General features: G+C 38.9%; 2 protein-coding genes across 2 annotated transcripts; both read left to right on the top strand.

Moving 5' to 3' along the window:
• The first annotated feature begins 50 nt into the window (after positions 1-50).
• On the top strand, positions 51-12,893 carry psmd4b (proteasome 26S subunit ubiquitin receptor, non-ATPase 4b). Its single transcript, XM_079837536.1, has 10 exons — positions 51-304; positions 1,916-2,056; positions 2,168-2,282; positions 4,064-4,150; positions 4,296-4,364; positions 4,471-4,686; positions 4,853-4,961; positions 6,081-6,194; positions 6,957-7,039; positions 11,098-12,893. The coding sequence occupies exons 1-10, from the start codon at positions 279-281 to the stop codon at positions 11,269-11,271; spliced, it is 1,134 nt and encodes a 377-aa protein (XP_079693662.1). The 5' UTR covers positions 51-278; the 3' UTR covers positions 11,272-12,893.
• On the top strand, positions 11,974-22,030 carry vamp1b (vesicle associated membrane protein 1b). The gene is made up of 5 exons (XM_079837558.1): positions 11,974-12,587; positions 13,122-13,245; positions 13,443-13,601; positions 17,052-17,103; positions 17,756-22,030. Coding segments are annotated over exons 1-5 (354 nt in total). The 5' UTR covers positions 11,974-12,585; the 3' UTR covers positions 17,773-22,030.
• The last annotated feature ends 631 nt before the right edge of the window (positions 22,031-22,661 follow it).

The raw sequence follows: 22,661 nt of genomic DNA, 5'->3' as shown, positions 1-22,661 counted from the left end.
AGTTCATGTTAATGTAGTTAGCAAATTAAACCTTATTGTGTTGATAGGTCTAAGTGTTACCAAAGTTACGGTACAGCACACCCTGCATATGTAATTGAAATTAAACTAATACATATTTTACGAAAAGTAGTTGGGTGTGTGTAAGTTGAATGGTTGATGAGGATGAAAGGAAAACATTTTGAACTACATTTCCCGCAATCCCATCGTTCAAAGCTAATTTAACCAATAAACGTTCACTTACGTGTTTACGTCACGTAGAGCGACAGAAGATTTTCAAGATGGTGCTTGAAAGTACTATGGTCTGGTAAGAAAAATGACTTTATATTCTTCAAACATGAGATGTAGTTTGATAAACGTGGTGTATTTGAAATATTACGTAATTGTGTAGTGAAATGTTGTGTGTTGGAGTTGAGGGAGAGCTTGTGTTGGACGGAAGGACGGATGTGCAGTTTTCCTTAGTCATGATGGAGCATTCAGGCTGCTAAACAGCTTCTTTGTGTTGACATGTTATAAGGGAAAACGTTAGAAAGCTCACAACTGCGATTGTCAGGTGGTCTGAGTTGCCCTTTTATGACATGAATTCGTTTGGAATGTGTATGGGTTTGTTGGTTTTATTTTCCTGTAACAATATAGGTTTTTGTATAAATAACTAACGTTACCCAGATAGGTTTTAAAATCCTTGGTAGCATAATAAAGTCTTTAGTCTGAAAGGCGTCCTCAGCTTTTTATTAACAAGATTTTATGTTTACATATTAAATAGAACCTCGCGTATGTGCAGATTTTCACTTCGTACGATCATTTGCTGGAATGTTGAGTGGACATCACAGTTTAACTTGTTTAAGCTTCAAATTTTTAAAAATCTTTTCAAAACTGCTTGCATAAATGCATATTTTTGAGTCATGAAGAATGTTTCAGTGGTCAAATAACATTTCAGTGTTTCAATTCATTTTTGTTTTTATGTCATGTGGTACAAACAAATAGTTGTATGTATATTCTGTAGTTTTACCACATGACATGGAAAGTGTACCAACCTACCCTTACTTGAAATTAGCAGTGTTTACCAGTATTTGAGAGAGGTCTACAAACCTTTTCATTAGGGATGCACCGATGTGAATATTTTGGCTGATGCAGATAAACGATAATCTTTTATATTTAAAAGCTGATAAATCTAAATAATTTTTTTTATATAATTTGAGGCTGATTAGAAAAACACTGGTTGAGCGCTGCAGATGTATTTTCCTTTTTGAAGTGATTTCAGTCATATTTCAAGTAATTCAACCCCATCATGGGGAACAGTGCGCATCTGAAGTGTCTCAGCTGAAGGAAATAATTCATTATTTATCGGCCAAATTTTCTTATCGAGTCGATAACGATAATATTTAAAATGAACATATATCGGCCAATACCGATATGGTGGCCGATTATATTGTGCATGCCTACTTTTCACCCAGCCACAATGATCAGCTGGGCTCTCTGGATGAAGCAATTTCATGTTTACTGTACCATGTCAATTAATAATAAAAGAGCCTTGTTTGCCGTTGTGCCACCCTGACATTTGAGAATATGCAAATTGCTGGACAAAAGTTTTTCAATTATTGCAACAGCTTTAAAACTACTGACATTTAGAAAATTAGTTTCTATGAAAGGTTTCAAACCAAAAATGATGCCATAGTATTTCGTTTTTACTTTTTAAAATTATTTTAAACAGTTTTCTTAGTCAGTTTATTTGTTCGGACAGTTGCACCATTTGACATTTTGGGGGTTTAAGATACCAAAACACAAAATATGTATTATTTAAATGTTCTAAAAATGAATTCAAACTAAATAGGTTTTATAGAATAAAGTGATGTATGTAATGAATTTATCAAGGATATGCACGTCATGTTATTGACCCATGTATGTTTATTATTTCTAGTGTGGACAACAGTGAATATATGCGCAATGGAGACTTCTTACCTACCAGACTTCAGGCCCAGCAGGACGCTGTCAACATCATCTGTCATTCAAAAACTCGGAGTAACCCTGAAAACAACGTGGGGCTCATCACGATGGCCAAGTAGGATGCAGTTTTTTTTTTCATACTTTATATATTTTACTAACAGGTATAATTTGGGATAATTGTCCATGAGAGAATCTATTGAAGAGATCCTCTGTGTGTGTGTTTCAGTAACTGTGAGGTCCTGACCACACTGACCCCTGACACGGGCAGGATCCTGTCAAAGCTTCATGCTGTTCAGCCCAGAGGAGTCATCAGCTTCTGTACAGGCATCAGAGTAGCACATGTGAGTGGGTCGGATCATATCACAATTGTGTTGTAATTTATAAATTTTTTTACAAAATAAATATTGATTTTATTTATTTTGCCCATCAGATCCACAATTTTAGCCGTGATTTCTTGGACAAAAATTATAATTGCATCATAATTACATTTTACATCTTTTATCTGAGCATTAGAATGGAATCGTTTTGCTACTGAAACTTTCAGATTTTTATGATCATCCTTTATGAACTATTTGCATGTGAAATGAGTTACAACATCAAACCTCAGAAGGTTACATAAATGGGGAGTTATCATTTTGGCAGCTTTGTTTCAATAAATGGCCTTTTATAGCCTAGTGAGGAAGTTTTAGGTTCTGAATGTTACTTTATATTTATTTTACATACAATATTTTACTATTTTATTTCAAAAACTCAATAAGCATAATATATACACAGCCCGACCAGAACTTTTCTGGTTGGATTTAAATAGGCAAATGCTTAAGAGTCAATGATTGGATCATTATTGCAGTGATTATGATGTTTCTAGCGTGTTATATGTTTGGCAACACTATTTGATGGAGTGTGTAGCTCTTCATTTCTTAAACTAACCATTTAGGAAGAGACATCATGGCCATATTCCAGGATGACAATGTCAAGATTCATCAGGCTCAGATTGTGAAGGAATGGTTGGGAGGGAGCTTGAAGAATCATTTTCACACACAGATTGGCACCTCTGAGTCCAGACCTTAAAGGAACACTCCACTTTTTTGAAAATAGGCTTATTTTCCAACTCCCCTAGAGTTAAACAGTTGAGTTTTACCGTTTTCGAATCCATTCAGCCGATCTCCGGGTCTGGCGGTAGCACTTTTAGCATAGCCTAGCATAGATAATTGAATCTGATTTAGACCATTAGCATCTCGCTCAAAAAAATGACCAAAGAGTTTAGATATTTTTTTTTATTTTAAACTAGACTCTTCTGTAGTTACATCATGTACTAAAACCGATGGAAAATGAAGTTATATGAGAGACCGATATGGCTAGGAACTATACTCTTATTCCTGCGTAATAATCATTGTGCAGCGGCGCAATGATATTACGCAGCGCCTGAAAATAGGCTAACTTCCGTCACCAACAAACAACGTGACAACCTGCTTGCACAGAGATTGTGCTGGGGACTATTTTCAGGTGCTGCGTAATATCATTGCGCCGCTGCACCCATGGTACGGCACAAAGTTCCTTGATTACTACACAGGAATTAGAGAATATAGTTCCTAGCCATATCGGCCTAGAAAATCGCAACTTTTAATTTTCCGTTGGCCTTAGTGGGAGTCGGAGATCAGCTGAATGGATTCAAAAACGATAAAACTGAACTGTTTAAATCTAGGGGAGTTGGAAAATGAGCCTATTTTCAAAAAAAGTGTAGTGTTCCTTTAAATTCATTGAAAGTCTTTGGGATGTGCTGGAGGAGACTTCACAGAGTGCTGGCATTGTCAATACAAGATCTTGACCAAAAATTGTTGTGATGTTATTTCCATCAAATTTTGGTCGAGGTCTTGTATCAGTTGTAAACATTTTTGGGGCGATTCTTTGGTGAATAGAAAGTTCAACCGAACAGCATTTATCTGAAATAGAATGCTTTTGTAACATTATACACTACCGTTCAAAAGTTTGGGGTCAGTAAGAACTTAATACTTTTATTCAGCAAGGATGCATTCTTTTGATCAAAAGTGACAATGTTATTTATTAAATGATGTCCTCTCTAAGCTTATACTTCTTATTCTCTCTGCTCTTCTCTGTTTCACAGCTGGCATTGAAACACAGACAGGGAAAGAACCATAAGATGAGGATCATTGCTTTTGTGGGCAGCCCTGTGGAGGATCAGGAGAAAGATGTGAGTTTTTTTCTTCTTCATGCATCTTGGGTGTAAACTGCACCGTATGAGTCTGTTTTAAAAAAAATATATATATATAATATTATGTGTCCAATATAATGTGTTCTTCACCTGCTCATTTGTGCCTCTGAATTGTCTCTCGTAGTTGGTGAAGATGGCAAAACGTTTGAAGAAGGAGAAAGTCAGCGTTGACATTGTTAACTTTGGAGAAGAGGTGAACATTTATTCTGAGGGAATGTAGTTTATCACACTCATCCAGAATTGACTTATTTTTCCATGTCATTTACTCCCATTTTCTTTTTGTCTTTTCACATTGTTAGGAGGTCAACACAGATAAGCTGACCCTGTTTGTGAACACCCTGAATGGAAAGGAGGGTGTAGGCTCTCACCTGGTAACGGTGCCTCCTGGCCCGAGCCTGGCAGATGCTCTTCTGTCCTCTCCTATCATGGCTGGAGAGGGTGGCACCATAATGGGCCTGGGTCCCAGTGACTTTGAGTTTGGAGTGGACCCCAGCGCAGACCCTGAGCTCGCTCTGGTTAGTAGCACACAGATTTATTAAGTCAAGTCACTTTTATATAGCACTTTATATAATACAGATTGTTTCAAAGCAGCTTTACAGTGACAACAGGTTTTTAGGACATTTCTGCTAGAAATGTTCCAGATTATAAATGTGTCTGTTTTTGCTTGTGTCTTTGTTCCAGGCTCTGCGTGTGTCGATGGAGGAGCAGAGACAGAGGCAGGAGGAGGAAGCTCGCAGGGCAGCAGTGGTTTCAGCTGCAGAGGCTGGAGTCTCATCACCTACTGCAGATGGTGAGAGAAGGAGGATGGTTGTTTTAAATGTGTATTGAACTAGCTGGGGTAGGGACACACCAAACCGATGCCAAAGAACTAGCGCTGATGAAAGCCGACTGTGTTGTCGCCTGCGTCTGGGAAGAACACACCGACAAGACTACTGCTAGCACGTGCATTCTGTGTCTAAAGGAGATTACTTACTATATATAATCTTCTATATTTGTCATTATAAAAGGGAAAGCGAAACTAAGACTGCAGGTATACAAAGCATAAACAAAGCAGCGCTTGCTTCTCATTTTGTATATCAGTCATGCTGATCATGCTCTTTATTCCACTCCACTCATGTTATTATGAAAATATTTGCGCAGTGGGATGCTCAGGTAAGATGATGTAACATTAGAACAGCCTTCTGTCTGTACCGTCATGACTCGTTTCCTAAACTGAACAGCCAATCAGAGTTCTTTTTATCACAGTTGGCCCGACAGTGATTCTACATGTTGAATCAGCCAAAAAATCCTGACAGCGTCCGATTAGAGCCAATGGTGCGAAACGCATGAAATTAAAAAAAAAAAAAATATTCAGCAAGAATGGATTAAATTAATCAAAACGACAGTGAATATTTTTACATTGTTACAAATTATTTTTATTTTAAATTAATACAAATATCAAAAGAACAGCATTTATCAAAGAATCTGTAAAAAAAAAAATCACAAAATATTAAGCAGCCCAACTGTTTTCGACATTGATAATAAGAAGAAATGTTTCTTGAGTTGCAAATCAGCATATTAGCATGATTTTCTGAAGGATCATGTGACACTGAAGACTGGAGTAGAGATGCTGAAAACTCAGCTTTACCATCACAGGAATAAATTACATTTTAAAATATATTACAATAGAAAATGTATATAGTGTTTTTACTGTATTTGTAAATACTATTTAATACAAGTATAATTTAATACAAGTATTAATTAGTTAAATGAGCAGTAGAACAAATGTAAAATGTAGAAGTTGAGTTGTGTATAAGGGAAGTTCTCCATGCTCCAAATTATAGAGTGAAACCATATGTATTTTAACAGAATAAGTTTGTTTTCTGAGAAGTCAGTTTTTAATGTGACCTGATGTCTGTATTTGTGTTAGAGTCTGAAAATGCCCTGCTGAAGATGTCGACGGCTCCTGCTCTGCCTGATTTCAGCCGCATGACTGAGGATGAACAGATTGCATACGCCCTGCAGATGTCCATGCAAGGAGGAGGTCAGTCTTTTTACTCTTCATAGAGACAGAGCGACACGCGTCATAATCTGAAGACCGCCCACCGTGGGGGGGACAATCAAACAGTCTCCATTGACTTATGTATTGCGTGAAGTGGCCTCCTTGTCATTTTTGACTTATAACAAAAAACAGAACAATGTATAAAAGCTGATATGTGACATGGTGTACAGCAAACAAGCTAAAAAAACCCTGAAGTTTTTATAAGCTGTTGACCCAAAAAAAACGAGCGTTTAAGGACCAAAAAGTGGATACAGGCAATTGAGACAGAGCGCAACACTGAGAAATACACCCACTAGAGTGGAACATAATCAGCGACAGGAAATATAATATATAAAACTGACATTTGGATATTTGACTTAACAGTGACAAATTGTTTACTGCTCACTTAGGCATACTGAGTGTCAGGATCCCAAAATGTACCCATTCTACTGCTGAAGCTTCACGTCTTTATGCTTGTCTCCACTTTGGTCTCTTTAAACGTTTGTTTTTTTGGGTCAACAGCTTATAAAAACGTATTAGTTTTTTTGCTTGTTTGCTGTACACCTTGTCACATATCAGCTTTTAGACATTGTTCTGTTTTTGTTATAAGTCCGAAATGACAAGGCCACCTCACCCAATTCAAAGTCAATGGAGAGTGTAGGACCCCCCGCCCCTGTTGTGGGCGTGGCTTAAATACGCTCCGTCTCTATAAATGATTTTCTTTTTCTTTTTTTTATACAACCAAATATTTGTCTTTGTGCACAGAGTTTGGCTGTTCAGAGGCCATGGATGTGGAAACAAGTGCAGCAGCAGCAGCAGCAGCAGCAGCAGACAGTGAAGCTCCTAAGGTGTGTTTCCGAGATCAGAATTTTAGATCGAACACAGTCATGTTGTGGAAATAATCAAAAGCAGCTGCATATTCTTCATTCCCATCATTCAGAAGCCATTGCTAAACATGGCACAGAAACCGAAACACAGAACGCTTCGAAGCTTACCCTCATGTGGCACTGCTCCCGGGTTCTTCAATATTGAACCTTTTCACAATATTCAAATTTTCTGAGATACTGAATTTGGGATTTTCCTTAGTTGTCAGTTATAATCATCAAAATTAAAAAGAAATAAACATTTGAAATATATCAGTCTGTGTGTAATGAATGAATATAATATACAAGTTTCACTTTTTGAGTGGAATTAGTGAAATAAATTAACTTTTTGATGATATTCTAAATACAGTGAGGAAAATAAGTATTTGAACACCCTGCTATTTTGCAAGTTCTCCCACTTGGAAATCATGGAGGGGTCTGAAATTGTCATCGTAGGTGCATGTCCACTGTGAGAGACATAATCTAAAAAAAAATCCAGAAATCACAATATATTATTATTATTTTTTTAACTATTTATTTGTATGATACAGCTGCAAATAAGTATTTGAACACCTGTCTATCAGCTAGAATTCTGACCCTCAAAGACCTGTTAGTCTGCCTTTAAAATGTCCACCTCCACTCCATTTATTATCCTAAATTAGATGCACCTGTTTGAGGTCGTTAGCTGCATAAAGACACCTGTCCACCCCATACAATCAGTAATAATCCAACTACTAACATGGCCAAGACCAAAGAGCTGTCCAAAGACACTAGAGACAAAATTGTACACCTCCACAAGGCTGGAAAGGGCTACGGGGAAATTGCCAAGCAGCTTGGTGAAAAAAGGTCCACTGTTGGAGCAATCATTAGAAAATGGAAGAAGCTAAACATGACTGTCAATCTCCCTCGGACTGGGGCTCCATGGAAGATCCTACCTCGTGGGGTCTCAATGATCCTAAGAAAGGTGAGAAATCAGCCCAGAACTACACGGGAGGAGCTGGTCAATGACCTGAAAAGAGCTGGGACCACCGTTTCCAAGGTTACTGTTGGTAATACACTAACACGTCATGGTTTGAAATCATGCATGGCATGGAAGGTTCCCCTGCTTAAACCAGCACATGTCCAGGCCCGTCTTAAGTTTGCCAATGACCATTTGGATGATCCAGAGGATTCATGGGAGAAAGTCATGTGGTCAGAGGAGACCAAAATAGAACTTTTTGGTCATAATTCCACTAAACGTGTTTGGAGGAAGAAGAATGATGAGTACCATCCCAAGAACACCATCCCTACTGTGAAGCATGGGGGTGGTAGCATCATGCTTTGGGGGTGTTTTTCTGCACATGGGACAGGGCGACTGCACTGTATTAAGGAGAGGATGACCGGGGCCATGTATTGCGAGATTTTGGGGAACAACCTCCTTCCCTCAGTTAGAGCATTGAAGATGGGTCGAGGCTGGGTCTTCCAACATTAGATTAGATTAGATTCAACTTTATTGTCATTACACAAGTACAAGTACAAGGCAACGAAATGCAGTTTAGGTCTAACCAGAAGTGCAATAGCAGCAAGTGCAGGATATACAATGGTTGCGTAAGTGCAGGACATAAAAATGTTCTGAATATATATAAATATGTATAAGTAGAGAGATGGTTATTACTATAAGTAGAACTGAATTTACAGATGAATATATACAGTGAATAAATATACAGATGGCTATTACTATAAACAGAATTTACAGGTGAATATGTACTAGAATATAATATACAGATGGCTATTACTATAAACAGAATTTACAGGTGAATATGTACTATGAATATAATATACAGATGGCTATTACTATAAACAGAATTTACAGGTGACTATGTACTATGAATAAATATACAGACGGTTATTACTTGAACAGAATTTTACAGTTAGAGGTATACAATAATATGTTAGGCTAATATGAGGAATATAGCAGTGGATTAAGTTAGTACAATAAATTATGGACAGAGCTATCCGAAAGAAAGTGTAAAAGTGCAGTGGAAAGTGGTTGCATATTCCAGTTTGAAGTACGGTGCAAAATGCAAATGTAAACATTGTTACTGTAAATACAGTCGGCAGTGCAGATGAGCATAATCCAGTTACGGTATGGTGGTGCAGAATGCATAAGTAAACAGTTGTTACTGTAAATAACAGTCGGCAGTGCAAATGAGCATAATCCAGTTTCGGTATGGTGGTGCAGAATGCATAAGTAAACAGTTGTTACTGTAATAAACAGTCGGTAGTGCAAATAACAAAGTGAATGTAGGTGTGAGGTAGGAGAGTTCGCAGTTTATGAGGGAAGTGGATCAACGGGGGTTTGAGTTCAGTAAAGAGACAGCTCTGGGGAAAAAACTGTTCTTTAGTCTGCTGGTCCTGGTCCGGTGGATCCTGAAACGCCTGCCGGAGGGCAGGAGAGAAAACAGTCTGTGGGCTGGGTGAGAGGAGTCCTTGAGGATGCTGCGAGCTCGATGCAGGCAGCGTTTCCTCTGGATGTGTTCGATGGCAGGCAGTGGAGTCCCTGTGATGCGCTGGACAGTTTTCACCACCCGCTGCAGTGCCTTGCGCTCCGCAACAGAGCAGCTCCCATACCACACTGCCACACAGTTGGTCAGGATGCTTTCTATTGCGCAGCGATAGAAGTTCACCAGGATGGCCGAGGAGAGCTGATTCTTCCTCAGTGTCCTCAGGAAGAAGAGGCGCTGGTGAGCCTTCTTGACCAGGCTGGAGGTGTTGGTCATCCACGACATGTCCGCCGAGATGTGGATCCCCAGGAACTTGAAACTGGAGACACGCTCAACAGCCATTCCATTGATGTGGATGGTGTCGTGTGTGCCTCTTGACTCCTTCCTGAAGTCCACGATGAGCTCCTTCGTTTTGGTGGTGTTGAGGAGCAGGTTATTATCAACATGACAATGACCCGAAGCACACAGCCAGGATAACCAAGGATTGGCTCTGTAAGAAGCATATCAAGGTTCTGGCGTGGCATAGCCAGTCTCCAGACCTAAACCCAATAGAGAATCTTTGGAGGGAGCTCAAACTCTGTGTTTCTCAGTGACAGGCCAGAAACCTGACTGATCTAGAGAAGATCTGTGTGGAGGAGTGGGCCAAAATCCCTCCTGCAGTGCAAACCTGGTGAAAAACTACAGGAAACGTTTGACCTCTGTAATTGCAAACAAAGGCTACTGTACCAAATCATAACATTGATTTTCTCAGGTGTTCAAATACTTATTTGCAGCTGTGTCATACAAATAAATAGTGAAAAAATCATACATTGTGATTTCTGGAATTTTTTTTAGATTATGTCTCTCACAGTGGACATGCACCTACAATGACAATTTCAGACCCCTCCATGATTTCTAAGTGGGAGAACTTGCAAAATAAATTCCTCACTGTATATGACCAGCACCTGACCAGCCAATAAAAATGCAACATGAAATCAACGTGACGTGGTGCTAAAACTTAACTTCTTACCTCAAGCTCTTTTCCCTTCCTCTTTCTTCTTTTCAGCACACATAAAAACTACAACTGCCAAAGTGTGATTCATCATGGTCTTTTTGTTTACCACTCGCGCATGCTGATGACGTTTTATTCTTCAATAGAAACTTGCATCGTAGCCTACGAGTCAATAGGTGTCATCATCGTACAGTCTACATGCATGTCGTACCCAAGTTTAATAGATCCGTGTCACACAGTGTGATTTGTAATGATCTTATAGGATTGCTAAAATTGTGCAGTGTATCCCAGGCATTAGCTGGTTGGTTCATGGCTTTTAACTCATAAAAGAAGACTCTTAATATCCCTATGAAAAAAAACGGGAAAAATACCATTGGAACAAAAGCCATTGAAAAATGGTTATGATGATTAAATATATGCAAAAAAAGAAGACCAATCGCAATTCAGTATGCAGATGTTTCGATGCTGTTACTGTTGGTTACGTTTTGAATCCTGACGTGGTAAATGTATAATCACATACAACTCGGTACAATGGCATGAAAGTGAAACTCTGTGTGTGTGTTCTGCAGGAGGATGAGGAGGATTACGATGTGATGCAGGATCCGGACTTTCTGCAGAGTGTGCTGGAGAACCTTCCTGGAGTCGACCCCAACAATGAAGCCATCCGTAATGCCATGGGCTCTCTGGCGTCCCAGAACAGAACAAAACCCCCTGAGGGCAAGAAAGAGGATGAGAAGAAATAGAGAAACGGCCTGGACTGACAGAGGACAAGGGCAAATGCAATTGATGAAGGGTTTCCAACTGGATGATGGATAGAGATGAACACACTGCATATAACTGAATAAACAAAAGCAAGAATAATGATTTAATGAGTTTCCTTAACAAATGTTAGAGGGAGGAACAACAGAACAGACTAACAAACTTTATTGAAAGAAAAGAATATCCATAAACACTTCTCACATGTAATGGTCTTCATTTGTTCCTTTTAAATGACATCTGATCTTGAACCTATTTAGTGGAGCAGAAAAATCGTCAAACACTACTTCAAATAGTAGTGCTCACTTCAGTGTTTATTTGCTAGATAGGTTACTTTATGCCACCCAACTGTAATTTCTCTTGTGGTTTTTGGATGACTTCTTGTAAAGGTTTCTTTGTCAATTTTGTATCACTATTTTCAGTTCCTTTTTTAATAAAGGGCTTTGTTATGGTTAAGGGAATCTAAAGATGGTGGTGATCTCTCTTTTTTAGGTTAAAAGAAAAAAACGGACTTATTACATTTTATCTACCAATGTGATCATTATGATGTTATATGCAGCATTTTAATTAAAAATGCATTAGGTAACCACCTCACAAAGCCCAGAATGAATGGTGTCAGAATATTGGCCTGATGTTTTATAGTCTGTGAGACCTATAATTGCCTAAACGCGCGATTTGAGAAGTATAGCGTGTGTGTGTGTGTGTGGTAAAACCTGTTATCAGAAAGAAGAAAAGTCGCTCCAGAAAGAACAAGCCGACTCAGCACTCTGAACTCACTGATGTACCGCAGTAGAGAGAGAGAGAGGAAGGGGCTGTAAAACACGCTGCGCATCCTCCTCCTCATGAGTAGCTACCACAGCGACGCAGTGCAGGAGCGCCGCGCGCACATTTACTGCACTAACCTACAAACCAGCCTGAAGAATAGCGTGGTCGACTGAATCCAGCGAGAGCGCCCGCACGGCATTCTGTATAGTTAACCATTTTGTTTCTCCTCACGTTGAATTTTCTTTAACTTTTTAGAGCGAAAACTGGTCATTATTGAACAATCAGTTACTGGGGTTCCCTCAAGGCGCAACTGAACATTTATTTATGCGCTCGTGCGTCCGCGCACGCGACCGCTTTGCTTCCACTGTCCAGCGCGTGCGGTGATAATGCGCCACTCGCGCTGATGACTCGCGCGGGGATCCTGCATCTCAGTCTCTCCCTCCTAATTTAATCATTTTTACCGCTTCTTCGCTGTTTTAATTTGAATTGTATCACCTTTTGATTCTTCTCCCTTCAGTGAGGTACTCTGAAAGAGAATGTAAGTATTTGTGAAGACTTTATATTCTACAATTTTGGAACAAGTAGACCATCGGATATGTTACTTTTTGTAAACAATTTTTCAAGCTTAATTTCCCATGAGTGTGACTTACATTTTGTATCGATTTGTTGCTGATTTTGATCGATTTGTTTTTATCGAGATGCTGGAGTCATGGATCTCTTTCAGTAACAGTAAACGATCACGATTAAATGTTAATATTTTTACTTTTTTTGTCTATAAGCTAGACTTCCGTGTTATAAAGGCTTGTAACCAGGATTCAGTGAATAATAAACATTGAACATTTACCATAAATACACGTGTACTGTGTACATGATCAGCCTCGGTATTGGACATTGAAAAAAACATATCGGTCGACCAGAAATTTAGACATGAAAATCAATAATAGTATTAATTAATAATTAATGTACAGTTAAACTCCTTTAGGAAGCTATACCATGTGTTTGACATAACTGGAACATCAAATCGAAATCATTCAACCGTTTTTATGTGTCATGATTGTCTTTGGATGTTCAGGTCTGCTGCAGATGATGCCAACCCAGCAGGTGCTCCTGGTGGCCCCGGAGGAGCCGGTCCCCCTGCTCCTCCAAACACCACCAGCAACCGCAGACTACAGCAGACACAAGCACAAGTGGAGGAGGTGAGTGAGTGAGTGTTCATGGTCAAAAACAATGAAAGCATTAGCCATATGCACAAGACATAATCGGCAAGAAGATGTGCAGATTTGCACAAAATACTTTTCTTTCTTTCTTTAAGAATCAATGCTTTTCAACACAAGTTTTCAGTGTCGTTGTTTCTTGTCTCATGTCTTCTGTGTGGTTGTGGTCTGGTGGTCAGGTGGTGGATATCATGCGTGTGAATGTGGATAAGGTTCTGGAGAGAGACCAGAAGCTGTCTGAGCTAGACGACAGGGCAGATGCTCTGCAGGCCGGGGCTTCACAGTTCGAAAGCTGTGCTGCCAAACTGAAGAACAAATACTGGTGGAAGAACTGCAAGGTGAGACATCCTGACTATACTAATAAAGCGGAAATAAAATACATTATAAATATTAGATTTAAAAAAAAGTACTAAAGTTGAAGTAGCCTACTAAAATGACTAAAACTAAATTTTAATTAAAGATAAATAAAAGCTATAGGAAATATGATAATTAGAAAAAATATTAAACATAAAAAAAAATACTCCTCATCCTCCTAGAACACACACAAAGAGTTTCACTTCCATGCCATTGTGATAAAAGCACGTTTTTTATATATATATATATATATATATATATATATATATATATATATATATATATATATATATATATATATATATATATATATATAAATTATTTAGTATATAAATAATACTACTGTACTCAGAGCTCTATATAGTGTGAATGAAATAACATGCAGGGGTAAATAGGTCAGTGCTTATTGCTCATGCTGTGCTCAGCGATGTTGCTCTGTACAGCTTCTAGTGTTAATTAGTTAATTTGTGTAAACTGGAGCTTCTGGGTTTTGCGAATTAGATGCAGAGAAACATGGGACATATCATTCCATCTCTTTGTGTAATGCCTACTACTTTATGAGTAGGATTTTTGTTATTCCGAATCTAGGTGTTTAGTAAACGGCCTTGTTGAGGATGTTTTTAAAATTTCTGTTCAACCCTTAAATGCATGAATGTTTCGCCAAGCATTATTTATTACATATTCAGGTCTTTAGTGATTCAGTACTCTGCAGTAAATCGCTGAGCCATTTCAAGTTTTGCTGATGATACTTCCTATTCTTTTGTTTTCTGCCTGCGGTAACTATGAGTGTAACGTCACTTCATCATTGTATATCAGACATTTGTGAATTGCAAGTGAATTGCACTTATTCAATCATCAAAGATTTTATTATTGTTGTGCAGAAATTCACACCAATACACAACTTGGGTCATTAGCAACCCTATACAATTAAAAAAAAATATTTGTATTATTTGTTAATTATTTGTAAAAGTAATAACTTGTAAATCTTGTAAATATCTCACTGTACTTTGCTATTGTTGGTTCATAGGACATGTTGCCTACACATTGCTGCACTTTACTAGAGCACCCTCACTAATTTCAGAAGCACCTTCAGTGGTTTGTAATGGAACCGGGCGAACAAGCGTTCTTCTTCCAACACTCCAGTTATACTGCAGTGCGCTCCAGATGGTGGATTCATGCCGATCTGCCCCTCCATAAACCAAAACCTTAAATTGTTTGTGCATTACATCAATATTCAACTGGGGCGACAAAACACATTTTTAGGGTGGCACCCTTGTGGCCACTACGTAGAAAAATGTTGATGCAAGAGGAAGCTGTCTGAAAGGGTTGTCCAGGTACTAACCCGGACTGTATCCCAAAAAATATAAAACCATAGCTGCCCAACTCACTGCAGAATTAAATGAGGACCTCGACTCTCCTGTTTTCACCAAAACTTAGTCAGAGTATGGTCAGGCTGCTATAGCCAAACTTTTAGCCACTCGTGCCAATGCCAAATGTTGGTTTCGTTGGTGACAAAAGTACAAATCTTGGGCTGTAGACCGTGTGAAACATGTATTGTTCTCTGATGAGTCCACCTTCACTGTCTTTCCCACATCCCTGTTGAGAAGCCCCAAGGAGGCTTAACACCAGATTGACGCACAGCGGTGGATCAGTGTGATGCTTTGGGCTACAATATCATGGCATTCCCTACTGTGCTAAATGGGCGCATCACTGCCGAGGACTACCTAACCATTCTGGAGGACCATGTGCCGTGTATCAGCATGATAATGCACCAATACACACAGCAAGACTCGTGACAGAATGGTTTGAAGAACATGAAAGTGAAGTTGAATTTCCCATCGCCTGCACGGTCACCAGATCTAAATCTTTTTGAGCCACTTTGGGGTATTTTGGAGGAGTGAGTCAGAAAACGTTTTCCTCCACCAGCATCACATAGTTACCCGGCCACTGTTCTGGAAGAGGAATGGCTGAAAAGCCCTCTGGCCACTGTGCAAGGCCTGTGAGTGTGTGTATATATATATATATATATATATATATATATAATTACATGCACATGAACTTTAATGACATCCCATTCTTAATCCGTAGGGTTTAATATGGAGTTGGCCCACCCTTTACAACTATAACCGCTTCAACTCTTCTGGGAAGGCTTTCCACAAGGTTTAGGAGTTTGTTTATGGGAATTTTTGACCATTATTCTAGAAGCGCATTTGTGAGGTCAGGCACTGATGTTGGACGAGCTTGGCCTGGCTCGCAGTTTCCGCTCTAATTCATCCCAAAGGAGTTCTATTGGGTGCAGGCCAGTCAAGTTCCTCCACACCAAACTCACTCATCCATGTCTTTATGGACCTTGCTTTGTGCACTGGTGCGCAGTCATGTTGGAACATCCCCAAACTGTTCCCACAAAGTTGGGAGCATGAAATTGTCCAAAATGTCTTGGTATGCTGAAGCGTTAAGAGTTCCTTTCACTGGAACTAAGGGACCAAGCCCAACCCCTGAAAAACAACCCCATGTCATAATCCCTGCTCCACCAAACATTACACAAGTCTGATTTTTAAAAAGCTATTTACTTCAGTAAAAAAGGGGAGATACTGGATAGAGACATAGCACATTTAGGCCACACCCACACCGGGGGGTGGGGGGGGCAATCCAACGCTCTACATTGACTTTGTATAGCGTGAGGCGGCCTCCTTGTCATTTTTGACTTTGACAAAAAATAGAAAAATGTCTAAAAGCTGATATGTGACAAGGTGTACAGCAAACAAGCTAAAAAACACAGAAATACGTTTGTATAAGCTGTCAACCCCAAAAAAACAGTGTTTAAGGAGACAAAAGTGGATACAGGCAATAAGATGTGAAGCATCAGCAGGAAGAATGGGTAAATTTTGGGATCCTGACACTCAAATATCCAAATGTCAGTTTGATATATTATATTTCCTGTCGCTGATTATGTTTCCCTACAGTGGGTGTATTTCTCAGTGTAATATACCGTGTCGAGCTCTGTCTCAATGGCCTGCATCCACTTTGGTGTCCTTAAACGCTTGTTTTTTGGGTCATCAGCTTATAAAAACTTCTGGGTTTTCTGTTCTGGGTTTTGTTTAGCTTGTTTGCTGTACACTTTGTCACATATCAGCTTTTAGACATTGTTCTGTTTTTTGTTATAAGTCAGAAATGACAAGAAGGCCGCTTCACGCAATACAAAGTCAATGGAGACATCCCCCCCCCCCCCCCCCCCCGGTGGGCGGTCTTCAGATTATGACGCGTGTCGGTCTGTCTCTATAGTATAAATGCTTATTACTTATGCTTTCTTCTACAAGGGTCTACAAATCCCATAATCCCTGAGTTCTGCTCGAGCAGACACCTAAAAACACATTCTTGATTAATCTGATAGTTCTTGTGTGATCCATTTTTAACCTGTTTTTTTCCTCCCTCAGATGATGATTATTATGGGTGTCATTGGTGTCATCTTTGTTGGAATCATTTTCTGTGAGTTTCAAATCATTTAAGGCTTTTACATTCAGTTCGCATTATCATAAGACAACTTTGCCATTATCTCCTTTTAGCTTATTGCACTAGAACATCGGTTAGTTAGTTGTTACAGAGCCTATTATGCAACAGCACAATTACCTATTTTTACCATTTGTTATTATTTTAACTGGATTTCTAATTATATGGATATTTTAAAGCTTTGACGTAAAGTTTTATTGTTTTTATTTATTTATTGTTGCAATTTTTATTTGATTACTCTTATTGTATTTAAGAATTTATTTACTATTTATTTAATTCAATATCTAATGCCATTATTTACACATAATTTTCTCTTAAGCAAAGGAAGGTAGTTTTGAATGTGCATGCAGGGCATTCTGGGATGCTCAGGCTTCTTTTAGTGATGCTTAGCTTTATTAGAGGCATCAATGCTGGTGCTCAGACCAACTGTCTGCGTGAGTTTACTGTGTGTGTTTACAGCCCAGACTGGACCAACCCAGCATAAGTTCAATAATTCATCATTACACACATTACAGTGGATTATTCATTGAGGGCAGTTGTGCCTAACAACTGAACCTGACAGAGACACATTTTGCCTTGGAATATCGACCACCTTTTTTCACACTGTCCCTTTTTATCTTTCCTTATGCAGTGTATTTCTTCTCTTGAGCCGATCCACCTGTGACAAACAAGAAAACGAGTGAAGAAAACACAACCATGAGCTCCACCCATTTCCCAAATGCTTCTTTCTTCAATCCTAAGGTCTCTCCATTTAGACATTTTGCACCATGGTGTGACCCTAGTATGTAGATATCTCCTCTCCTTTCTCCTGTACCGCAATGAACGCATTTCACATGCTCTCTCTCTTTCATTTTCTGTCCCTCTCTCTCTCTTTCCCTCCCTCTCTAATGCCTCTCCTGCATTATTCAAACGTTCTGCAGACATTCATACATGAATGCACAGAGAGAGCAAAGAGAGAGAAAGCAGAAGAAAAACAGGCTAAGTGGGAGAAGCCATGAAGGAGAAATGTGGTGACACTTGTGAAGACAAGGTAGGAGGTAAAGTGGTCATGGGAGGAGTACACTACCGTTCAAAAGTGTGGGGTCAGCAAGATTTTTTTAATTTTGAAAGAAAATAATACTTGTATTTAGCAAGGAAGAACAACCTTGATCGAAAGTGACAGCAGATACAAATTAATGCTGTTCTTTTGATCTTTTCTATTTGCCAAATTAAGAATCCTGAAAAAATATATCACAGTTTCCAAAATTTTAAGTTTTCAACATTGATAATCAAAATCAACATCCTGATTTCTGAAGGATCGTGTGACACTGTAGACTGCCGTAATGATGCTGAAAATTCAGCTTTGCCATCATAGGAATAAATACAAGTTTAAGATATATTCAAATAGAAAACAGTTATTTTAACTTTTGTATTGATAATATTTCACATTATTACTGTTTTATTGTATTTTTAATCAAATGAATGCAGCTTTGGTGAGCAGAAGAGACTTTTCTCTCAACTTTTGAACGGTAGTGTATGTAAGAGAGAGATATAGTCTCTGTGTGTGTGGAATAGATGATAGTAAATTCAGGTAAACATTCTTTCTGTCTCTGTAATGCCAAAGGCCAAGCTTTCTCATCTGACCTTTCGGAGAACTTTTATAAATGAATACTGACATAATCTGTCCCTGCAGAAATGCCCCCATCCCATTATCACTACTGTTGCCATTACCCTGTTACTGAGAGAAGATTCATGAACTGCCGTCCACTGACTTTTATTCTAACTGTGTATTGTGTACTTAAAGGTGCAGTAAGAGATTTCTGAGAAACACTGTTGATATTTGAAATCAATCCAAACTAACTCACCCCTCTCTTCATTGCGCCGCCCCCAGAAAGCACAAACACGCAATGCAAGAGTGGATGTCTCTTTATCATAGCTAAAGCGAAGCAAAATAAGGACAAACGAACGAGAAGGAAGAACAAAAGATGAACACACAGTACACATATACAGTGTATACAAACAAGAGTTGGTTGATAATCGCCAGAAGCACAGCAGCTCCAGACAAACAACAAACACTCAAAACTGACCTGTTACTATAGCTAACATTACAACAACAGCAAATTTTGATTCCACCCCAAATCAGAAAAAGTTGGGACAATATGGAAAACGCAAATAAAAAAAAAAGAAGTGATTTCTAAATTTACTTTGACTTGTATTTGATTGCAGACAATATGAACACAAAATATTTCATGTTTTGTCTGGTCAACTTCAAGTCATTTGTAAATATGCATCCTTTCCTGTCATTCAGACCTGCAACACATTTCAAAAAAAGTTGGGACAGGAGCAATTTAGGGCTAGTAATGAGGTAAAATGGTTAAATAATGATGTGATTTGAAACAGGTGATGTCAACAGGTGATTTTAATTATGATTTGGTACAAAGGCAGCATCCAAGAAAGGTCTAATCCTTTAGGAGCAAAGATGGGCAGAGGATCGCCAGTTTGCCAACAAATACGTGAGAAAATTATTGAAATGTTTAAAAACAATGTTCCTCAAAGAAAGATAGGAAGAGATTTGGATATTTCACATTCAACAGTGCATAACATAATTAAAAGATTCAAGGAATCTGGAGGAATTTCAGTGCGTAAAGGACAAGAGCGCAAGCCTGAACAACCGTGATCTCCGATCCCTCAGGCGGCACTGCATCAAGAATCGTCATTCATCTATAAGCACCACATGGGCTCAGGACTACTTTGGCAAACCTTTGTCAAGTACCACAATACGTAGTTACATCCACAAATGCCAGTTAAAACTGTACTGTGCCAAAAGGAAGCCCTATGTTAACAGTGTCCAGAAGTGCCGTCGACTTCTCTGGGCTCGGAGGCATCTGGGATGGACCATCACACAGTGGAAACGTGTACTGTGGTCAGATGAATCAGTATTTGAGGTATTTTTTGGGAGGAATGGACGCCGTGTGCTCCGGACCAAAGAAGAAAAGGATCATCCAGACTGTTACCAGCAACAAGTCCAAAAGCCAGGGTCTGTCATGGTATGGTGTTGTGTCAGTGCCCTTGGAAAAGGTAACTTACACTTCTGCGTTTTCCATACTGTCCCAACTTTTTCTGATTTGGGGTTGTATATCAAAACCAAAAACTAACGTTTGGAGCAGATACAATGCAACCTCTTTGTCTGTTTTCAGGCCTTTTTATAATATTTACGCAGGTGCGAATGCTCTTGCCTGATCATAACCCTTCTTTTCCCAGTGATATTCCTCTGACCTTTCCTCTTTTGTAATGTCTCTCAGCCATCTCTCTTTCTAACTCTTTCTTCAAATCTCCCTCTCTTGCTCACTCTCTCCTCCCCCATCATGAGTGGACATGCCCCCTACTGCTGATTAGCACAAGTGTGTTGCGGTGCTCGGTCCGATCCCCCTGTTTCTCAGAGATTGCTTACTGCACCGATATAGATTTTTAAAGAAAAAAAACAACAACAACAACTAGACAGATAATTTATGAGAATGCTTTGAGAGAGCAGTTTTTTTGCACTGAAATAAAGGTACAAAAGCTGTCACTCTGGTGATAAAATAGTGCATATTTAGCCTGACAAGCCAGACTCACATCAAGATGTTGGGTCTGGAAACTCCCCATTGACAGGGCTCAATCCGAGGGGCGGGATAAACAGTTGTCTTTCAAATTCCCTCTGCACGCAATTGGATAGCGCCATGAGCGCCACAACCAACCAAAGCAAAGAAGAAGGTGAAGCCGAGCTAACGTTAGTTGATAGACTTTCGCCGTATCCGGTCGGCAAAACTTCGGATATATCTTCTTTTCTTAAGAATGACTTCAGTGCCGTTCTTTGTTCTTTTCTCAAAGAAAAGCTTAACTCCAAGTTTTCCAGAGTCGCGGCCAAAGCCGATTCAAAAGACCAATGAGTAGCACGCAGAACCTCCGCAACTCTGCTGTGACGTGCTGTCATTATGTTAAGCCCGCCCAACGACTCTACACACGCTGTGATTGGCCTGACCAGAGTTTGTTTTTTTCAGCTTTCAGGTCTACCGAGAGTTGCTAGACTGCACTTGCGGCAAAATAAATGTTCTGCCGCTAGGGTGCGTCTAGATTTCTAGGCTAGTGCATATTAGTAGTGATGTTACATATGACACTGAATTTTAAAGGCATGTATCGAGCAGCTCAATCTCCGGTGAAGCCCTGTATCGGGGGGTTTTAGATACCCCGTATTTAAATTCAAATGTATACTCTTTTCAATTATTTTTTATTTTATTTTTATAATTTATTTTTAGCAATTATAATCAGGGTTTTTAGCTTGTCCCCCAATTAATTGTCCACCCTGTTATTTTTGAGAATTGGAAAAATTAAATAGCATCATATCATAAAGCTGTCATAACTTCTTTGGAGGGAAAACGACTTGGGAAAGTGAGTGGACCAATTTTCTCTTTTAAATTTGATGTGGTCGACCTTAGTACATCATCCCTGTTAAGGGAAAAAGGAAAAAGTTTTAAAATGCAATTTTAAAGACCATGCAATTCTTTATTAGATAAACCTTCTTTGTTAGCTTCTTTTTGCTCAGACACGGTGCACGTTTTAGGTGAGAATGTTCACTCTGTTAGTGTCCACCTGGTTAAATTAGAAGATAACAGAGTGGACACTGAGAGTGGACATTGTGATGTGAAAGTAATTTAAAGTTGAAGAGGTAGTGTATTTAAAGTTATTTGACAATGTTCTTACGGACAATGTTCTTGACATATAGTTTATCATCTAAATCCAGTTCAAACTAAAGTAATAATGTAGCTGGTTGTATGTGAGAGATAGGAAATCATCCATCCATTCATCCTTTATATAACTTGTCCACCCTATTATTATTTTGTCCACTCTATCACGTTGTCCACCCTGAAAATAATTTAATCAAATCTGCAAAAAAAAGAAAACATACTAATAATTCAGTGACAATGAAAATTTACTGGAGGATCAATAATGCAGTACTTTAAGAACTTAACAAAAATGCCTTTTAGGCATTTGTAATCGAAAATGCTAAATTATGCATTTGTGAGAAAGTAAAATTTCATGCATTTTCTGATAATCTATTAACTGATATGCTTTTAAAGGGACAAAGGTATAGCTGTCTAAGATAATGTATACAGTGCTCATAAATGAGAATAATAAGCAATTGTCCCTAAGAGGGTGGCATTTTTGATCTTCCATTTAGTTTAATAAATGGTTACATTTATTTACCCGATCTTGACCAAAATCAATTTTCAAATGTTTTACGTCACCCTATCAAGAAAAGTTAGATTTTCTACATTTTATGAAGGCCAGAAGCCACCGAATACCAGGAATGACAGACAAAACACATAACACACATTTTATTTGTCCACATAACATTAAAACTATGGAGTGAGTGTGTGTGTGCGTGGTGGCTGCTTTATCCAACAGAGCTTTAGCTTTAAATCTTTTCCCAGAACACTCAGGGGAAAGTGCTTTATGAGGCTTCATTTCCCCATCCCTACATATTAGTACCTTTTGAAAGGGTACCGAACCAATGGCAG

The sequence above is a fragment of the Gobio gobio genome, assembly GCF_949357685.1.
Source record: "Gobio gobio genome assembly, chromosome: 15".
Lineage (NCBI taxonomy): Eukaryota > Metazoa > Chordata > Actinopteri > Cypriniformes > Gobionidae > Gobio > Gobio gobio.
Note: the sequence above shows the minus strand (reverse complement) of the source record. Positions and strands in the feature narration are given on the sequence as shown.

What these genes read in the sequence shown, in the direction of transcription:
- psmd4b (XM_079837536.1), top strand. Translation starts at nt 279, where the DNA reads ATGGTGCTTGAAAGTACTATGGTCTG. An exon ending in CAGGCATCAGAGTAGCACAT is followed by an intron (nt 2,283 to 4,063) that starts GTGAGTGGGTCG and finishes TCTGTTTCACAG; the next exon opens with CTGGCATTGAAACACAGACA. An exon ending in TTGTTAACTTTGGAGAAGAG is followed by an intron (nt 4,365 to 4,470) that starts GTGAACATTTAT and finishes TCACATTGTTAG; the next exon opens with GAGGTCAACACAGATAAGCT.
- vamp1b (XM_079837558.1), top strand. An exon ending in CACAAGCACAAGTGGAGGAG is followed by an intron (nt 13,246 to 13,442) that starts GTGAGTGAGTGA and finishes TCTGGTGGTCAG; the next exon opens with GTGGTGGATATCATGCGTGT. An exon ending in ACTGGTGGAAGAACTGCAAG is followed by an intron (nt 13,602 to 17,051) that starts GTGAGACATCCT and finishes TTCCTCCCTCAG; the next exon opens with ATGATGATTATTATGGGTGT.